This window comes from Macrotis lagotis, chromosome 5 (assembly GCF_037893015.1).
Source record: "Macrotis lagotis isolate mMagLag1 chromosome 5, bilby.v1.9.chrom.fasta, whole genome shotgun sequence".
NCBI lineage: Eukaryota > Metazoa > Chordata > Mammalia > Peramelemorphia > Peramelidae > Macrotis > Macrotis lagotis.
Window position 1 is genome coordinate 240651830 of NC_133662.1, and position 17879 is coordinate 240669708.

Sequence of the window (17879 nt, forward strand, 5' to 3'; positions counted from 1 at the left end):
GGAAACTAATTTAGAGACTATCAGAATGCCTTCTGTTGGGCGGGGGGGAAGGGGGGAATTGTAAAATTCAAACCTTGCCCAAAAAGAAATCATTGGTAGAAACTACTATTGTATATAATTGGAAAACAAAATATGTAATAAAAGTAATCACAAACATTTATTGCAAGGCTGATGAATATAATTATGATAATACATTCAATTTGGATCTCTGCTCAGCGTGGCTACAAATGTAAAGTCTGTATCAGATTGCTCTCTTTTGGGGGAGAGGGGAGGGAGAAAAATTGTAAAACTCAAAATCTTGCAAAAAATGACAGAAACAGAGTGGCTAGGTGTCGCAGTGGATAGAGCACTGGCCCTGGAGTCAGAAGTACCTTAGTTCAAATCTGGCCTCAGACACTTAATAATTACCTAAGCTGTGTGGCCTTGGGCAAGTCACTTAACCCCATTGCCTTGCCAAAAAAAAAAACTAAAAAAAAGATAGAAACTATCACTGTAATTTGAAAAATGAAATATTTAATGAAATATATATATATATATAATTATGATCAGTTGTATTAAGGGGTGGGGGAGGGAAATATAGGAGGAATAGATCTGAAAAGTTTTTTATATGATTCTTAACAGTTAATTATCAACAGCTAATTCAGTAACTGTTAGGCGCCACCGTGTATAGGATGCTTGGTGTGGAGTCACGAAGATCTTAGTTCAAATTCAGCTTCAGACACTCATTAGCTGTGTGATCCCGGGTATGTTTTTAATTTTTTGGTTTCAGTTTCCTGATCAGTAATATGACGGTAATAATAGAACCTACCTCCTAGGGTTGTTGAAAGAATGAGGAGAAAATATTTGTAAAAATCTCTATAAATGCTAGCTATTTTCCTGCCCCTGAGGTCTTTTCAGCTTCTCCTGGCCAGATTGTAAAATAGTCATTGAATAGTGGGACAATATATTCGGTTTTTTTTTAGGTTTTTGCAAGGCAAACGGGGTTAAGTGGCTTGCCCAAGGCCACACAGCTAGGTAATTAGTAAGTGTCTGAGACCGGATTTGAACCCAGGTACTCCTGACTCCAGGACCGGTGCTTTATCTACTGCACCACCTAGCTGCCCCCTATTTTTTTTTAGAATATACTCATTTTTAAAGCTAATCTTCATAGCCTTTCTTTGCTTCTAGAATCCCATTTAGACTTAAGCTCTAGAGGCATTTTTTCTTTCCCCAAATTCCTCTAGGTTCTGACTACAGGTGCAAAGCAGAAGATAATCTGTTTTCCCATTTCAGGACTCAAGCTACACCAGCCTCTGTAGGAGGCCACTTTGGGAAAATGGCCGTTATAACACTCTAAAGTTGGCAAAGCACTTTACACATGTTAATTCCTTTGATCCTGTGAGGTAGATGTTATTATCCCCATTTTACAGGTGAAGGAAACTGAGGAATAGGATGAATTTTTTTAGGGGGTCACAGCTAAGGCATATTTGAGGCAAGATTCAAACTCAGGTTTTTGACTCTTAAAGACACTATCCACTTTACCATCTGACAGCTTTGATATTAGGCAAAGTGTATATGAAAATGCCTTCTAAAGCTCTGGCTGAGTCATCTTTTTTTTTTTAGGTTTTTACAAGGCAATGGAGTTAAGTGGCTTGCCCAAGGCCACACAACTAGGTAGTTATTAAGAGTCTGAGGTCAGATTTGAACTCAGGTCCTCCTGACTCCAGGGCCATGCTCTATCCACTGCGCCACCTAACTGCCCCCGAGCCATCTTTAAGGAGCCATTTGGACAGTTCCTCAGGGGGTCTCCCATCGTCCTCTCCTTGGCTACCTGAGGTTAGGTTGGCACGGTGAATGACAGGCTGAAGCTCTCAGAAGTCGCTAAGCATGAGCTTGAATCCAGACCACCTGACTCTTTAGATGAATGTTCTTCCTATTTCCCAGCCCTTTTCCATGAAAATAAATTTTCTTGTAGAATCTACATCTCATACTCTGAGGAAGGAATCCCATCATGGGTAAGTAGAGGAGTCCAAGTCTGTCAGTTTTAAAGGGAAGAGTCTATGCTCTCTTTTTATTGAGGTTCCAAGGTAAGTTTAAAACCTGTGGGTCTCTAGGCTTTTGAAAATAAAATCTTAATTTTTGGCTTGGGGACAAACTGAGGTCATCAGAGCTAGATCCACCCTTTAATCCAGCCAGTTCTCCAATCCCAACAGCAATGGGGGGGGGGGGGCGTAAATAGACAATCCAATTTACCTTTTGGGGTTTATGCCATTGCTTCCTTCCCCCAGTCTCTTCATTTTAAGTTTTCATTTTATTTCCTTTTTCTGCTTATAAGCCTCCAAGGGACTCAAAGAGGACCTACAAATAGGTTTGTCAGCCTCAGGTGTATTGCCAATCAACTCCCAGGTGGTGACTTTTCTGTCTGGTGTTTGGTCTGCAAAATGTTTTCCACCTCCATTCTCCCAAAAGGGTCAGACATTCAAAATTATTTGCCTCAAGTTTGCCCAACTTGTTCCAAGGTGGCTAGCTGTTTATCAGGCAGGGTAGCGCGAGTAAGACCTCTTCAGGCTGAAGGATGGAGTCAGTCAAACTTCATTTACCCATGGGAACTGCCAAGGCCACCTGTTAACCAGTCACGCTCTCAAAATTAGCAGCGGGTAGACTTAAGGACCTTGATCTTCCTAAAGGATGTCAGGAACCTGAGATATGGAGAAGAGGCAACTTCCCCGAGCTGTGCAGTTGGCATGTTGGTGTGGATGGTTGTTGGGTCTGAACTCATTACAGGCCTTTCCCACCTTCCTTTCTCTGGGTCTGAGAATAACTCCTAGCTCTATTGTTCTGACCCATGTCCTCCTGCCTCCCCCTTCCCACCCCCACCCCCCTACCCCTGGGTTTGGGCCATCTAATGCTATTTTTGGACTTTGTCCTGATGACTTGTCACTACAACTACCTGGGAAATCTGAAGGCAATTAAACATTTTTCTTTCTCAGTCTCCTCTCCTACCTTCTCTTCTGGTCTCGTTCTCCTTTTCCTCATTCTTCCAAGAAAAATATTGGAAGACCTGAATGACTCCAAATCTGTGGTATAGGCTTGGAGATGGGACACAAAATCAACATGAGCTTTTCTTGCTGCTAAAGCTACCAGGCTATTTCTGACTTTGCACTAGCTCTGAATTACTGTTTGCCAAGGAGAAAAAAAGGAGTCTCGATCGAGGAAATGCAGATTCATTCATTCACTGAAGTATTTGAACACCTGCTATGGGTTCAGCATTTTCCTGGGATTTGGCCCGGGTGGGACCGCCTACCTTCTGACCCAGCCTATTAGCAAAGAGACATTAGTGCCCCAATAGAGTGTGAAAGCTGCCTTTCCTTGCCCATACTAGCACTAGCCAAAGATTAGGAGCTGGCATAGCACATGGAAGAGGAAGAGGAGGAAGAACAAGGGCCCATATAATCCCCAAACTTCTTTTTGAATTGTCAAGCCTTGTCTCAAGCTGAATTCAGGAGGTGTCTCTTAGGCCTAGACAAATGCAGAATCCATTAGGCCTACCCTCCAAATGGCAATTTTCCGATCCACAGATCAGAAATTTTACTAGTTAGGACTATCAGATGCTAGGCCATGCATCATGAATAATTTTTGACAAATAAGTTTCCCTTTTAAAAACTTTTTAACTTTTACAATATGACAATTGCACTGATGGTTTTCATGGCTATACAAGTGACTTGCTGTCTCAGTGGGGGGAGTAGGGTGGGAGGAAGGGAGAGAATTTGGAAATCAAGATTTTGGAAAGAAATATTGCAACTTACTTTTGCATGGAGCTGGAGGGGGAAAAAATTAAAAATAAAATAAAAATAAAAACCAAACCTCAAAAAACGTCTTTGTTGCTTAATACACCAGGATGTGGCTTTGTCACATCTGAACAAATGCTCTGTAGTCTGGTGTTGCTACATGACCAGATTCAAATAAAATCATGAGTCATAAGACCTCCTATCTTAGTGAAGTATGCCACAGGACTCCTTTTGATATACCTTGTGGGCTATTTTCTCTGTAGACAAGGATGTCCTCATATCTGCAATCTAGGACTCATCTCATCCTGCCTCCTCCACAGAACTAACCATTCTTTCAGTGGGGAGTGATTATAAATCAGAGGAAGCAGAGCTGCCTCCAAGCAGTCCCAGGGTCAGTGGGAATGGACTCTCAAATAACTGGCAGGGGGAAAAAAAGGAGAAAATCAAGCAGTAAGACAATGGGTAAGCAGCAAGCAACCCCCTTAGGGTTCCTGGCCATTCCATTCACAGTCCATGGGATACCCTCCCTTTTCTCCTAACCTAGACAAGTGGTCCAGAAAACCCTGGAGAAGTGTTGCGTTTGTCTGTCCGTCCTTCCATAAAACTTACATACATCCTTATACGCACTTATCCTCTAAGAGGGAAATGGGAACTTATGGTTCAGCTTTCTTGGAGTAGATCGAGCAGTCTTGCCCCAACACAGGAAAACATATTTGAAAACTTATCTGAGAAACTGAGTCAGAGACAGAAGTTTTTGATCTTATGGATTCCATCCCAGAGACCTGCTCAGAGCAGACCTGGTCCTTGAGCCTTTGGTTAATGGTTATCAAACCAGCCTGTTTGACCCCTCCTTCCCAGCTCTACTATGGATTTTTATGCTACTGAGCCAAGCACCCACATTTCCTACCCTCTATTCTCCTTGTCAGCTTCTTCATGGACAATTTTTCAGGAAAGGAATGGCAAGAAAAAGTCTGAAACTGGAGATGAGAGCAGACTTAAGGAAAAGATTCTTGTCTATGATCATAATTCCTCCTACTCATCAGGTTCATACAGGCTAGAAGGAATAACAGCTCATAGACCCTATTTCCACTTAAGGGAACCCCAATTTTTTCCGATACTGGAGCAATACCAATACAAATGAGGGGCTCATCCAGTACACAAACCTAAAATAGCTACTGGTATTTGGAATAGAGTTTGCCAGCCAGAGAGTGGGACTTAATAAACACAGGATGTCTGCATTTAAGGTTCTGTAGTTCTCTCTACCAAATGACTCAAGGGCTGAATCCTAGCATGAAACTCAGAGTTAAAGGACACTGCATGTGGGACATGAGAGATGTGTATCCTTACTGCTATTGCTTGGAAAACAAAGGTTTTGCTGGTGCTTGGACACTTTTCCTATCTGATAAATGTATGCCCTTCTCTGGCTTTTGAAATCCATGACAATGAGAAAAAAAATGGTGGGCAGTTGTAGGGCCTGTTGCCGCTTTGAGGATGTAGGAACAATCCCCTGAACACTCTGTAGATTTCTACCCTACTAACAAACAAGGTGACTAAACTAAGGGATGGTGGCTGCCCATTCCAATAGTTCCTTTCCACGCTAGCATGATTCTTTTATTTGAGAACTGAGCTGATGATGCTTCCATAAAACTGCCAGCTTCCTTTTCCCATAAGGCATCCATCAGAATCAGTGGCAGGAACAATGTAGGGCATCGGTGGACCTCACTTTGTATATGACCGCTTCCAGCTAAACATCTCCTCAAGTCGAGGGGAGGTTGGTGCTCCTTCTCGCTTTTGTAAAGTAAATCGGCGACGGCGGCCTGCCAAAAATGAAGAGCGGTGGCGGGAGAGCCCCTTCACCCTCTCTTCTGATCTGAAGAATTCATTCAGAGCCTGGAAATACTCCAGGGTAGCCTCATGACTCCAAGCTGGGGAAGGATCTTCCCGGAGGAAACCACAGTGGCCCCCATGGCGGCTGAGTAGGAGGAAGAAGTAGGGGTTGTTCTGGAAGAGTTTGGTGGGCAACGTTTGATCTGGAGGGCCTCTCACGGGGTCATCGGCACTGCAGATGCACAGTACAGGGACTGCAGCCTCATCCACATCCCGAAGGGGATCATTCTCATCCCAGTAGGTGTCCCAACTGATGGGGAGGTTCTTGGTCTGGCAGAAAAGGGCCTCCTCAAATTCACGCAGAGAGCGACTCATAAACAGTTTGTCTGTGTCCACTATGTCATCTAAGGCTGTAGCATATCTATCAACAATAGACAAAAATTGTAAATTGAGGCAGGAAGAAGGTAAAGAAGAAAAAGAACATTATAGTGGATTATTGGGGATATTATTCCTTCCAGCTTGGAGTTTCTCCCTCTTTTTTTTTTTTTTTTTTAGGTTTTTTTCCAAGGCAAATGGGGTTAAGTGGCTTGCCCAAGGCCACACAGCTAGGTAATTATTAAGTGTCTGAGACCGGATTTGAACCCAGGTACTCCTGACTCCAAGGCCCGTGCTTTGTCCACTATGCCACCTAGCTGCCCCACTACACCATCTAGCCACCCCTCCCTCTTTCTTAGGATATTATTCTAAAATGGGAGTTCTTAACCTGGAGTCCACAGGACCCCCCCCCCCGCAAGGGAAATAGATTTCAGGGAGTCTATAAAGTTGGATGGGAAAAAATCACCTTGTTTTCAAGAGAATTGTTTTCTTCAGAAATCTTTCTATTTTATTCACTTTAAAAACATGATTATGAGGTATCCAAAGACTTTACCAGGTTGTCCAAAGAGTCCAAGATATAAAAGAGGGTAAGAACTCTTGTTCAAGGAGTTTTAGTGTTTCCTGATCACCCAGAGCCAGGTTTCTGGTAAACCCAAATAGCAAGTGATAGATCATTTCCTTTGGGGGTGGCTTGGTGTAGGAGAGAAAACTCCAATGTGCAACAAAACGATGTATCCTTGGTCTTTGGTTGTTTGTTTTTATATCACTGTTGCTTAACTACCAGCTCTGGGCCATTGAACAGACTCTTGGATTGTTCTGACCTGGAAATCTGGGCACTTGGTTTTAGACTTTCTCCTGTCTTGAATAACTCCCTGTTAATAACTTTGGGCAAGTCACTCTATTTCTCTGATTTCCTTCTCTATGATATGGTATTGAACTAAATTATCTCCAAGAATCCTACCATTCTATGAATATAGGATCATTTTTGGTAGCAGCTTAACTTTCCTCAGGCCATTTTGTTTGGGTTGTTTGCCTATTATCATTTGCTCATTCTGATTGTACATGGATTAGACAGCTTGGGGGGCATTCCAAGAGGGTGCTTAGTGGCAGAGGAAACTGGGGCAGGATTTAAAATTCACTGCAGGTAGTGAGGGAGTAGATCTGAAAGTGGACTTTCAATGAGATATGCAAGGGAATGTTTTTGGAGATTATCATACATTTGTTCCCAATTCTGACTTCCAACAGTGTGATAGCAAATTTCAGGACGAATCAAGGGTCAATAGCATCTTAAAATTCAACTAGCACCAGACTTCCCATGGACCATGGATGATGCCCCAAAGTAGATGCCATCTGCTTGGCAAAAAATGGCTTGCCTAGATTCCTCAACCCCTAAACTCACTGACCACTAGGTACTTCCCCTTATCTCCAAATTCCTTTACCCCATTACCTCAGCCCTGATTTTGGGATACCAGCTCAGGGTCTGGACTGGTTGAGTCACCTCAGTGGTGTAAGTACAGGGTAATCTCTGTTATCAGTCATTTGGGCCTGGAAAACCATGGCAACCAAGAAGGACACCTGGGCTCCTAGACTGGATTTTCTGTTGCCATGGCAGCTCTGCTGAGTGTAATGTTTGTTCTTTTCAGTATTGGGGGGAGGGGATAAGAGGAAGAAAATGGGGAAAAGGAGGCAGAAAGAGTTTGGTTTTTTTTTTAACTTCCTCATCACCATATTGACACAGGCCTGGGTATTCATTATGGAAAGTGTCACTCCCTTCCTGCAAGGTTCAGGCCATGTACCACTCTCTATTGAGAACTCCCCACAGTTTTTCAGGGTTCAAAAGACTCATTAAAACCAGAAAAAGATTTGAGAGATCATCTGGTCCATTTTCCAAGGTAGGATGTTTAGACCAGAGAGAGGAAGTGATTTACTGTCACACACAGAAGCAAGCGGCTTAGCTGGGACCCCCTGTCCAATTCTTCACCCTTTTCCTGTCTTGCTGTGAAGCCAAGCTCAGTCAAAGTCCTCTGTCTGGGTTTGGGGATCCAGGTGGTTCTAGCATCCCTTTTTGAACCTGTCCAGCTTTGGATGGAGAGGTAATGTCACCTTGGACAGTACTGGGCCTCCCTTTCTTCAGTATCCAGGCTACTCTGGGGGTGAGACCACTGTGGACTGACGGGAGAAGAGAGGCAGCCCACACAGTTGTAGCCGCCCCAGTTGAAAAGCATTTTCAAACCTTTTTCTTTCCTCCCAAAGGAAAAGAACTTTGCTCAAATTTTCCCTGCGGACTAATACATGGTAAAGACACGGTGGAATTATTTCTCCGGAAGCCCGGATTGGGACGGGGTGAGAGCCACTCTGCCGCTGCCTCAGCTAGGATTTCGGGGGGCTCCCTATGCCTTCTCCCAGGGGTACCCACCTGCTCAGAGTGATTTTCTGGTGCAGCAGGAAGGCCCTTTCGTAGAGCCAAGGCAGCCCATCCTCAAACCACTCCCTGCAGCGGAGAATGGGTGAGATACAGGCTGCCCCTGTGGCGTAGCTGGAGGACCCGCACTCGCCCAGGTAGGACAGCAGCAAGGCCGAGCCGGAGCCCTCGCTCACCAGGAACAGCGGCGCGGCCGGCTGCCTGAAGCGAATGTAGGTGACGGCCTCCTTGAGGTCTGAGGGGTCCCCGAAGGTCTGCAGCTGAGTGCTGAGCAACGGGCAGCCTTGGTGGCCTCGTCGGTGGAAGATGACTGGGTAGTAGCCCTTCTCCAGGGCCAGGAGGCAGAGCTGGGCCACGTTCTGCGTGAGGCGGCCCCAGGAGTTGGGGATGACCAGCAGGACGGGAGGGGAGCTGTGGGCGCTGGTCAGCAGCTGGGGGCTGGGCGCCGAAGGCCCCACCACCCAGTCCAGGGCTACCAGCCCGTTGTCCGCCAGCTGGAGGTGCTCCCTGGCCAGCCGGAGCCCGGGGCCCGGCGGGAGCAGGAAGTGGCAGAAGGTCTGGAGATGGGGCCCCGAGCGCCAGGAGCCGGGGCCAGGCGCGCGGAGGGCCGGGGCCCCGCGGAAGGCGCGCAGGAGGCAGTGGGCCAGCGCAGAGCGCTTGTAGATCAGGCGGCAGCCCCCCGGCGCCAGCTCCTGGCCCTGCTCGAAGCCGCCCCACGGGGCCGCGCCGGCCGCCGCCTCCCCGTCCTCGCCCTCCTCGCCCTCCTCGCCCTCGTCGCCCTCCTGCACCGCGGCTCCCTTGGCTCCCTCCTCTTCCCCGGGTCCGGGCTCCCGGCCGCTCCTGCCGGGCAGTCGCCCCAGCCAGCGGGCCAGGAGGCAGAGCAAGCCCAGGGCGGCCAGGGCCAGGCCGGGGCCCCAGGCGGCCATGGCCAAGGCGGCCCCAGCGCTAGGGAAGAGCAGCGTGCGCCCCCTCGGGCATCCCCGGCTCCGCGCCCGGCCGCCGGGCCCACTGTCCCCGCCCTGGGGCCGCAGCTCCCCATTGGCCCGGCCTCGGGGCCGCCCCCCTCCGCCCCACCCCCGGCAGTGATTGCGGATGGCCGGAGTGGGGTCCGGGGGCGCCCCGAAGCTGGAGCCGGGCGGGGCGGCCTCCCCGCCAGCTGGAAGGCGCTTGGGGGGGGAGGAGGGGGGTACCGACCGGGCGGCGAAGGGAGGGGGCTCCAGAGGGCGGGCGGCCCCGCTCGTGCCCGCGAGGCTGGGTCGGATGCGCTCGGTCTGGGGGGGGGGGAGACTCGAAAGAGCGGGGGACCCCAGGCTCGCGCCCCGCCACTGAGCGCCCGCCGTCCCGGGCCGTCGTTGGCCGCCCCCTTCCTCAGCGGTCCCCCCGGGCCCAGCCTCCCTGCCTGGGGCTCTGACTTGGGCCGAGGTGGGGGGAACCGGGGCTGGCCTGGAAGGGAAGGGGCCCACCCTCGGGGGGTGACCTTGGCCTCAGCGCCCACACAGACGTTGGGGACAGGATCCCCCAAAGAGACCCTGCCGTCCGGGAAGAGCCTTGCCGGCTGCGTGGCCGGAAGAGGGAGGGTCTCCCAGCCAGCTCCCGGACCCCCCTTGGGTGAGGGGGAGCCCCCCCAGACCTGGGCAAGCAGGATCTCTGGCAAACTTGGGCCCCCTAGAGGAAAGGCTCCCCTCGGAGCCCGAAGTCCCTGCAGGATGGGCACAGAATTGTTCGCCGAGTTCTCTTCTTGGGGGGGGGGGTTATGTTTACTCTTATAACAAGATTATTGTAATAATGCTTTCTTTAAAAAGAGAAAAACCAAAACCAAAATGAACCAAGGTGGAGAGGGCAAGAAAACTCGGATTGGGGGGTTAAGCCCCCCGAAGTCCCCCACCAGGACCCTGCCTGCCCTAAATGCTGAAGTGGTGGCAGAACCGAGGGCCAAGGGGCAGGGCAGAGGAGGTCGGGGCCATGTAGGGGAAAGGCCGGCAGGCCGCGGGGGACAAAGTCCGGCCCCTCCCGCCGCGACAGAGCGCCCAGGGGCACCGGGCGCAGGGCCAGGGCAGGGGGGCTGCCCGCGCCCCGCCCGCCCCCCTCCGCCCCCCACCCCTGCAGGCGGCGGCTCGGCGGTCGGGGGGCGTCGCTGCAGTGGCAGTGGGGGGAGCGCTTTGGGGGCCGCTCCGGACCCTGGGGCGGGGGGCTCCGGCCGTCACCCGGCCCCAGCTCGGCTCAGCCCTGCCCTGAGACTTTGGGGGCGCCGGGGCCAAGCACGTGGGCTCATTAGGGGTCTCCGGGGAGCCCCCCCAGAGTCGGGGCGCTGCACCGGCCTGCGTGGGGCAGCCACGGGGGAGGGGGCGCCCCAGCCCCCCACTTTCCGGATGAGGCCCCTGAGGCGGGCGTGGCTGACAAGTGAGCGCGTAGGTGGCACCCCGTCCTCGCTGCTCCGTGTGTTGGGGTGACCTAACCCCCCGTCACAGGAGGAGACCGGGGCTCCCAGAGGGCCGAGCCGGGCTGGAGCCGCTTCTGCGCCTGCGGGGCTCCCCCCCCACCAGCTCCGCCCCGCCCAGGGCGCCCCGCCAACTGTCACCCAGTGCCGCCCGAGACTGCGCGTGCGCCAGGGCCCGGGCCCGGCCCCGCCCCCCGCCGTGGTAGCGCACAGCTCGTGCGCGTGCGCCCCTCGCCACTCCGCCGGTCTCCTCCAGTTCCCCGCTGCGTGACCCCGCCGAGCTGGCGTCACGGCGCGTGACCCCTCCGGATGTTCTGCGGCGGCCGGCGCTCCTTCCCCCGCCCCTACGCGCACGCGCGCGCACACGTTTACGCTTCTCTCCCTCCCTCCCTCCCCCGCGAGGTCCAACCCGGGGCGCGCCCGGAAGGGGCGGAGCCTGGGGGGAGCCAGTCGAAGCTTCGGTCGGGCCCAGAGGGCGGGGCGGAGCGGAGAAGCTCGGGCGGCCTCCTTCATTGAGGGCGGAGCCTGCCGGGAGCGCGCGGGAGGCGGGGCAGCGGAGGAGGCGGGGCCGAGGAGCGCGGCGGAGGCGGGGCCTGGCGGGGCGGGGCCAGAGGCCCGGATGGCGGCTCCGGCAGGGGCGCTGCGGGCCCCGGCGCCCGGCGCGGTGAGTCTGCCCCCCCGCCTCGCGGCGCCCCCACGCCGAGGCCGGAGGGCGGGGGGCTGGGGCGGGGGTCCCTGCCGCGCGCCGCCCCAGCCGCTCTCTGCTTCTGGCTCCGCAGGTCCCGCCCGAGCCGGCCCGGGCTGGGGCCCGGTGCCCGGGGGAGCCGTGGCCTCTTCCCGCAGAGGTAGGACCCCGCGGGGGGCGGGGCCGGGCCGCGCCCCCAGCAGCGGGGGCCCCCGGGCCGGGCTCCGAGGCGCCTCAGCTTGCCCTCCCCCCGCAGGTTGCTCCGAGCGTCGCCCGGACTCGGCGGGCCCCGGGGCAGGTAGGGGCCGAGCCCGGCCGCCCGCGCGCCTCGCCCCCCTGCCCCCCTAACTCTTGCCCGTAACTAACCGCATCCCGCCCCGCCCCCACAGTGACAGGAGGGAGCCAGACGGCGGGGGCCGGGCCGGGGCCGGGGCTGGGGAGCGGGGCTGGGCTGGGGAGCGGGGCCGGGGCCGGAGCCGGGGCCGGGGGTCGGGGGCCGGGGCCGGGGTCCGGGGCTGGGGAGCGGGGCTGGGCTGGGGCCGGAGCCAGGGAGCGGGGCCGGGGCCGGAGCCGGGGCCGGGGAGTGGGGCCGGGGCCGGAGCCAGGGAGCGGGGCCGGGGCCGGAGCCGGGGCCGGAGCCAGGGAGTGGGGCCGGGCCCGGGGAGCGGGGCCGGGGAGTGGGGCCGGGGCCGGAGCCAGGGAGCGGGGCCGGGGCCGGAGCCGGGGCCGGAGCCAGGGAGTGGGGCCGGGCCCGGGGAGCGGGGCCGGGGAGTGGGGCCGGGCCCGGGCCACCCCGGCTCTGCCTCCCCGGTGCCACCTGCCCCGCGGCTTGTGACGGGAGCCCCGAGTGCCCGACGCGGCTCAGGGCTCTTTGAAAAAGAAGCGCACCCGGAGCTGGCAGCGTGGGGCCCGGAGTGCGGGCGCCTGCCCCACAGCCAGCAGCTTCTGGAGCTTTTTTCGATTACTTTCCCCACTTTTCCCTGGGCTGTAGCACTGCGGAATGGAGGCCCCAGGCGTTTCCCAGGGGCGCCCCAGTGGCCTTGTCTCTCTGGAGGAATCTAAGCCCCCGAAGCCTTTATCTTGCCTTTCTGCACTCCGACGGGCCGAGGCTCCCCATTTCTTGCTGCAGCTTTGCTTGGCTTAGTGTGACCCGGCTTAACCTGGCTGCCCAATTAGGCTTTTATTAATTCCCACACGGAACCCTCCATCTCACCGGACCGGACTCATTTTTAGTCACTAGGTTTGGGTGTTTTTAGGTTTTTGCTAGGCAATGGGGTTAAGTGGCTTGGCCAAGGCCGCACAGCTCCGTCATTATTAAGTCAGACTCACTTTTATCCTGTGACTTTTGTTCGTTACTGATGCTCTTCTCAACTCTCCGTCGAGCCCTCGATGAAGGAAGGAAGGAAAAAGAACTGATGCCATATACTAGGTCAAAGCACAGTCTCACCGCTGGAATGGAAGAGAGTAGAACTGTAGAGTGGAAATTGGGGATCTCAAGAGCTCTATGACAGGGCAGTTAGAAAGCCGGTTACACCGGACCTCAGTTCTTCCTCTGGCCCCCTGCACCCCACAGCTGTCCACACTGCTCTCTCTTTTCTTTTGAACCCAGTAGCCCTAGAGAATTTCATACACCTTCTACCTTCTATCTATTCCCTCATATTTCATATTTTAACTTTGTCTTCTTCCCTAGAATCTTCTTTCTTCCTGTCTGAGACAGCTTTTCTCTTCAATAGTATAGAATTGGGCCCATCAAAGTTAATGAGTAAATTTTAATTTATTGGGGTGTCGAAGTCATCACCATGGGTTGGACAACCTGATATCTTACTGAACCTTCTGTTCAAATGTTGGTGGGACTTTTGAATAAATAAAAGTTAAGCCCAGCCCCTGAGCTGTAGCTTTGATCATTAATTTACACAGTTAATCATTTGCAAAGCTCTGGCAGATCAACCTTGGCCATATCTCTGGGCAGGTCTGATTTCCCTGATCAAGTGCAATGACCTCCTGATGAAGCCCACTTAGGTCTCCTCTTCTTAAAGGAGCCAGATTAATCTTCCTAATGTGCACACCTGAGGGTGCCTCTAGTCTCATCAAAATTCTTCAGAATGCCTCCAGAATAAAGTCTAGATTTAGGTTGACCTTCAAGACATATAAACTGATGCGTCCATACCATTCCAATTTTTTCTCTCTCCCTTTCCTTGTCCTCATATCCTGGACTCCACCCCTGTGGTTGTTATATGTTTTCTTGCTTCCTCGATTTATACACCCCTCACTCTCATCTGGAATGCCTTTTCCCTCCATCTCCCCCCCCCCCCTTGAAATTCTATCCATCCTACAAATCCCAGCTCAAGGACTGGTACTTTGTGAGGCCATCCTTGGACTTCATACCTCATTTACATTGTAGCCCTATATGCTCTTGTCCATCCTGTTATTGCACATGTTGTTACTCTTTCTCCTGAACTTTTTGCCCTCTGCAGGGCAGAGACTGGGCCTCCTCCATCTTTGTATGCCCACCAAAAATAAAGCCTAGCTTGCAGGTGTTTGGGAAGTACTGAAGGGGAAAAAAATGAATGAGCCTGTGGAGACCTTAAAAATCTAAATTCTAGAAGGAGATGCAATAAACTGTCCAATGAAGACATTTTATTTGGAACAGTTCCAAGGATGGAAAGAGTAAAGGAGTGATCTGAGTTTGATGGGTTGGAGAAAATGGAGTTTTGAAGAAGGCAAGTGACAGAGTCTGAGAAGGAAGTGAGGGGAATGGGGAGGCAGCGCCAGGTAGAAGGGAAGGAGCTTTGTGGAGAGGCTGAGAGGCAAGGCCATACCCTGGAGGAAGTAGCTCCTCTACTGCAGCAACCCCCTTTGTCACTGTCTTGGGAAAAGTAGGAGAAATGACAACATTACCCATATTTAGTTGGGCCATAAGGAATGGAGAGCACTGGCTCTTGGTGTCCAGGGCTGAGGCCAAGCAGGGTAGGTTGGAGCCTGAGCCAGAGCCCTTCCCACCAGGATGGCAACATCACCTTCCTCTACCACCCTTGTGTCCACCCTTGGCTGAAACTCCAACTTGTCCTTCTGGCCCATGTTTGTGTATCCCGACCCAGACTGATCCCTCATTTGAACCTTACTCAGCAGCGGGTGAGTAGCCCAGGATTTTGAGTGGTCTGGGTGCTGGTGAAAGGGAGGGTGTCGGTGGTTGTAAATGGTGGGTTCAAGGAGGCAGAGGGAGACCCTTCACTACATGGAGGAGTTGGTAAAGTGGGTATCTAAAATGCCCCGCCCATTTTTGTTGCTTACAGCCTCTCCTATTGGTTGCGTGGGGGGCGGCACTGGAGATGGCAAGAGTAGAGCCCATCTGGGTGGCCCACTGGCTGAAGAGGAGGAGGAGGAGGAGAAGGGGAAAGAGGAGAGCTTGGCCCACTCCTTCCAGTGCCCCTTGGCTTCGCTGGGCAGAAGCCACCGTAGGCAAGGATCAGCTGTGCCCGAGAGGAAGCATCCAGGTGAGGGGAACCCTCCAGGTGAGGGGAGTTTTGGCTGGGCCTCCGTGCACCTGACCTCTGGACAACTGCCATCAGGGAGAGGTGACTTCTCTTTTTGTGGCTCTCTCACAGGCCCTGGCTACAGCCTTTGCCCTCCGGAGCTGGCGTCCCCCCGGGAAGGGGATTAAGGCCTGGGGTCCAGAGTACACTCTTGGAGCCAAGAGGAGGGGCCTTCGAGCGGCCCTTGGCCTCCTGCCCACGGCCCCTGCCACCGGGTTCCCTCCTGGCTCCTTAGGGATGGGCAAGCGGGCCACAGACGGGCAGGGGGAGGCCGGCCATGCCCACCCGGTGACCGCTGCCCCGAGGGGTGGCCAGGCCAACGACTCCCGACCAGGGCCCGGCAGCCCAGGGGCATGCATCTGCCCGGGGCAGCCCTCCCCGGCCCCGCGGGCGGCCCCCTCCCGGGCGGTGCGGGCACCCACCCCGCGCTCGGAGGAGGCGGCCTGGGCAGCCACGGCGCTGACCTTCCTGCTGGTGCTGCTCACGCTGGCCACGCTCTGCACCCGGCTCCACCGCCGCTTCCGAAGGGGGGAGAGCATCTACTGGGGGCCGCCCGCGGACAGCCAGGACACGGTGGCCGGTGAGGACCCCTGCCCCGGCATCCCACCCCTCCCTGCGCCCGTCATCGGGCGCCCCCTCGCAGCCCCATGGCCCCCCGCTCACCCCCACTCTCTCCCCCAGCCGTGCTGAAGCGGAGACTGCTGGCCGCTGGCCCCCGAAGACCCAAGCGCTCCCGGCGGAGACCCCTCCTCCCGGCCGGCCCGGACCCCGAGGGAGGCGGCCTGGGGTCGGCGGGCGGGGCCGGGGCCAGTGGCAGCTCCTCGGACTGAAGCCCGGGCTGGGGGGGTGCTGCCACGTGGACCGAGCCTGGCAGGGCGCCGGGGCGGCTCCTCCCTGGGCGGGACCCGGGCCTGCGATTTCTTATTAAATTATTTTAGTAGAATCCCGTGGCTTCCTCGTTTCTGCCCTCGTGGCCCCCCGCCCCGGGGTGCGAGCCCCCCTTCACTGGTTGGGAGGGAAGTAAAGTACCTTATACCACCCTCAAAGTCTCCTCCCCAGAAAGGCCAGCCTTGTAGCAGCGAAGAAAAAGAAAGGGAAAGATGAGGTGTGGGGGGGCCAGTCTAGCCAAACTAACCACTACTGCTGTCCATTGAGACAGTCCCCTACCTTTGGGGAGAAATGCACTTCATCTGCCCTTCTGTGCCCATTCTAAATACCGAGTTTTCATTTTTCACTTTTGGGTAGTGTTTCTTTCCATTTACGCATTTAAACCTAAATTTGTCCCTTTCCAAGGGCCACACAGCCCCAGGTCCAGGTTTAGTCCTTAGGGGTGCATATGCATAGCAACATTAGTTACCTTCCCCCCCTTTAACTGACCTGTGATGGGGGTGGTGCAGATAAACATCTCTCCAGCTTAGACGAAATTAGCCCTTCTTAAGAAGGGCTTGAACCTATGTTTTCTGACAACTGGGGATAGCTTGGCTGATATTCCCTCCGGTGTTTAAAGTTTGTCAAGTGTTTAGAATGTTTTCTTTGGAATTTACAACTCTTGTGACTTAGTTATCATGGGTTTATCAACATTTTACAGATGAGAAAACTGAGGGCAGGAAAGTCAAGTCACTTGCCCCTATCTCTCTCTCTGGAGTCCTTAGCTTTCCAGATGAATTCTTCAAGATACCCTATTTTCCCCTCCCTCTTTTAGGCTAAACCACATGTTCACAGTATCTTGGGGCCCTTCATCATTCTAGTTGGACCTAGTTTATCAAAACCCAACACCAGAAACAAGACCTGACCAGCCCAGGGGACAGCAGAACTAACCTTACCTGCCTTGACCAGGTCTTCTTTGACTAAGTAGTTAAGACCAGGATTGGGCATCAGGAGGACTCTTCTGCTCCAAAATGTCACACTGCCCCCGCCCAGGAACATATCTAAAAATCTACTATAATCTAGGGAATCATTTTAAAGGAATATCAGATCAGAAGAGATGGAGTCAGGAGACAAGAGTAATGGGTCAAAGGATGGATAGCTGGAATGTTGCTTTGGAATTACCTTGGATGTTCAAGAACGCTTAAAAAAACAAGCTAAAGGCAGCTAGGTGGCATAGTGGTTAGAACACTGGTCCTGGAGTCAGGCAGATCTGAGTTCAAACACTTAACTGCTTAGCTGTGTGACCTTGGGCAGATCCCTTTACCCCATTGCCTTGCAGAAATAAAAACTAAAATATCAAACCAGTTCAGGATCCTTTCAGATCTAGAGGAAGAAATCTGAGTCAAACATGATGTAAAGGTTATCACAAAAAATAGAGGTGTTGCAATGGTCCTGAACTCAAAAAGACCCGAGTTAAAATGCAGCCTTAGACACAGAATAGCTGTGTGACCCTGGGTAAGTCACTTAACCTGTTAACCTCAGTTTCTTCACCTCTTAAAATAGAGATAATAGCTCTTACTTCCCAGGTAAATGGTAATAACACTATCAATATGATTATTAAAGACTGGACCTGGGATTGGCCTAGGAAGCTCCTGATGAGCTTTCTCTACTAGTACATTCTCTGTGACAATTATAGAAAATTGAAAAGTTTTGTTTTGTTTTGACTTTTGCAAGGCAATGAACTTGCCCAAGCTCACTTAGGCAATTATTATCTGAAGCTGCATTTGAACTCAAGTCCTCCTGACTTCAGAGCCCGTGCTCTATCCGCTGTGCCATCTAAGTGTCCCTGAAGTTGTTTTTTTTTTTAATTTTAAGGCAATGGGGCCAAGAGTGACTTGCCTAGGGGTGGCTAGGTGGTCCAGGGAGTAGAGCACGGGCCCTGGAGTCAGGAGTACCTGAGTTCAAA

General features: G+C 53.4%; 2 protein-coding genes across 2 annotated transcripts; one reads left to right on the top strand and one right to left on the bottom strand.

Moving 5' to 3' along the window:
* Window positions 1–41: 41 nt before the first annotated feature.
* ABHD15 (abhydrolase domain containing 15) lies at window positions 42–9632 on the bottom strand. The gene is made up of 2 exons (XM_074189106.1): window positions 8386–9632; window positions 42–6015 (listed from the first exon to the last, which is right to left on the bottom strand). Exons 1-2 carry the CDS (start codon window positions 9315–9317, stop codon window positions 5487–5489), a joined length of 1461 nt encoding a protein of 486 aa, XP_074045207.1. The 5' UTR covers window positions 9318–9632; the 3' UTR covers window positions 42–5486.
* A 1773-nt stretch (window positions 9633–11405) lies between these two features.
* TP53I13 (tumor protein p53 inducible protein 13) lies at window positions 11406–15989 on the top strand. Its single transcript, XM_074189110.1, has 7 exons — window positions 11406–11492; window positions 11608–11673; window positions 11770–11811; window positions 14517–14645; window positions 14807–15007; window positions 15119–15626; window positions 15728–15989. Exons 1-7 carry the CDS (start codon window positions 11448–11450, stop codon window positions 15874–15876), a joined length of 1140 nt encoding a protein of 379 aa, XP_074045211.1. The 5' UTR covers window positions 11406–11447; the 3' UTR covers window positions 15877–15989.
* Window positions 15990–17879: the final 1890 nt, after the last annotated feature.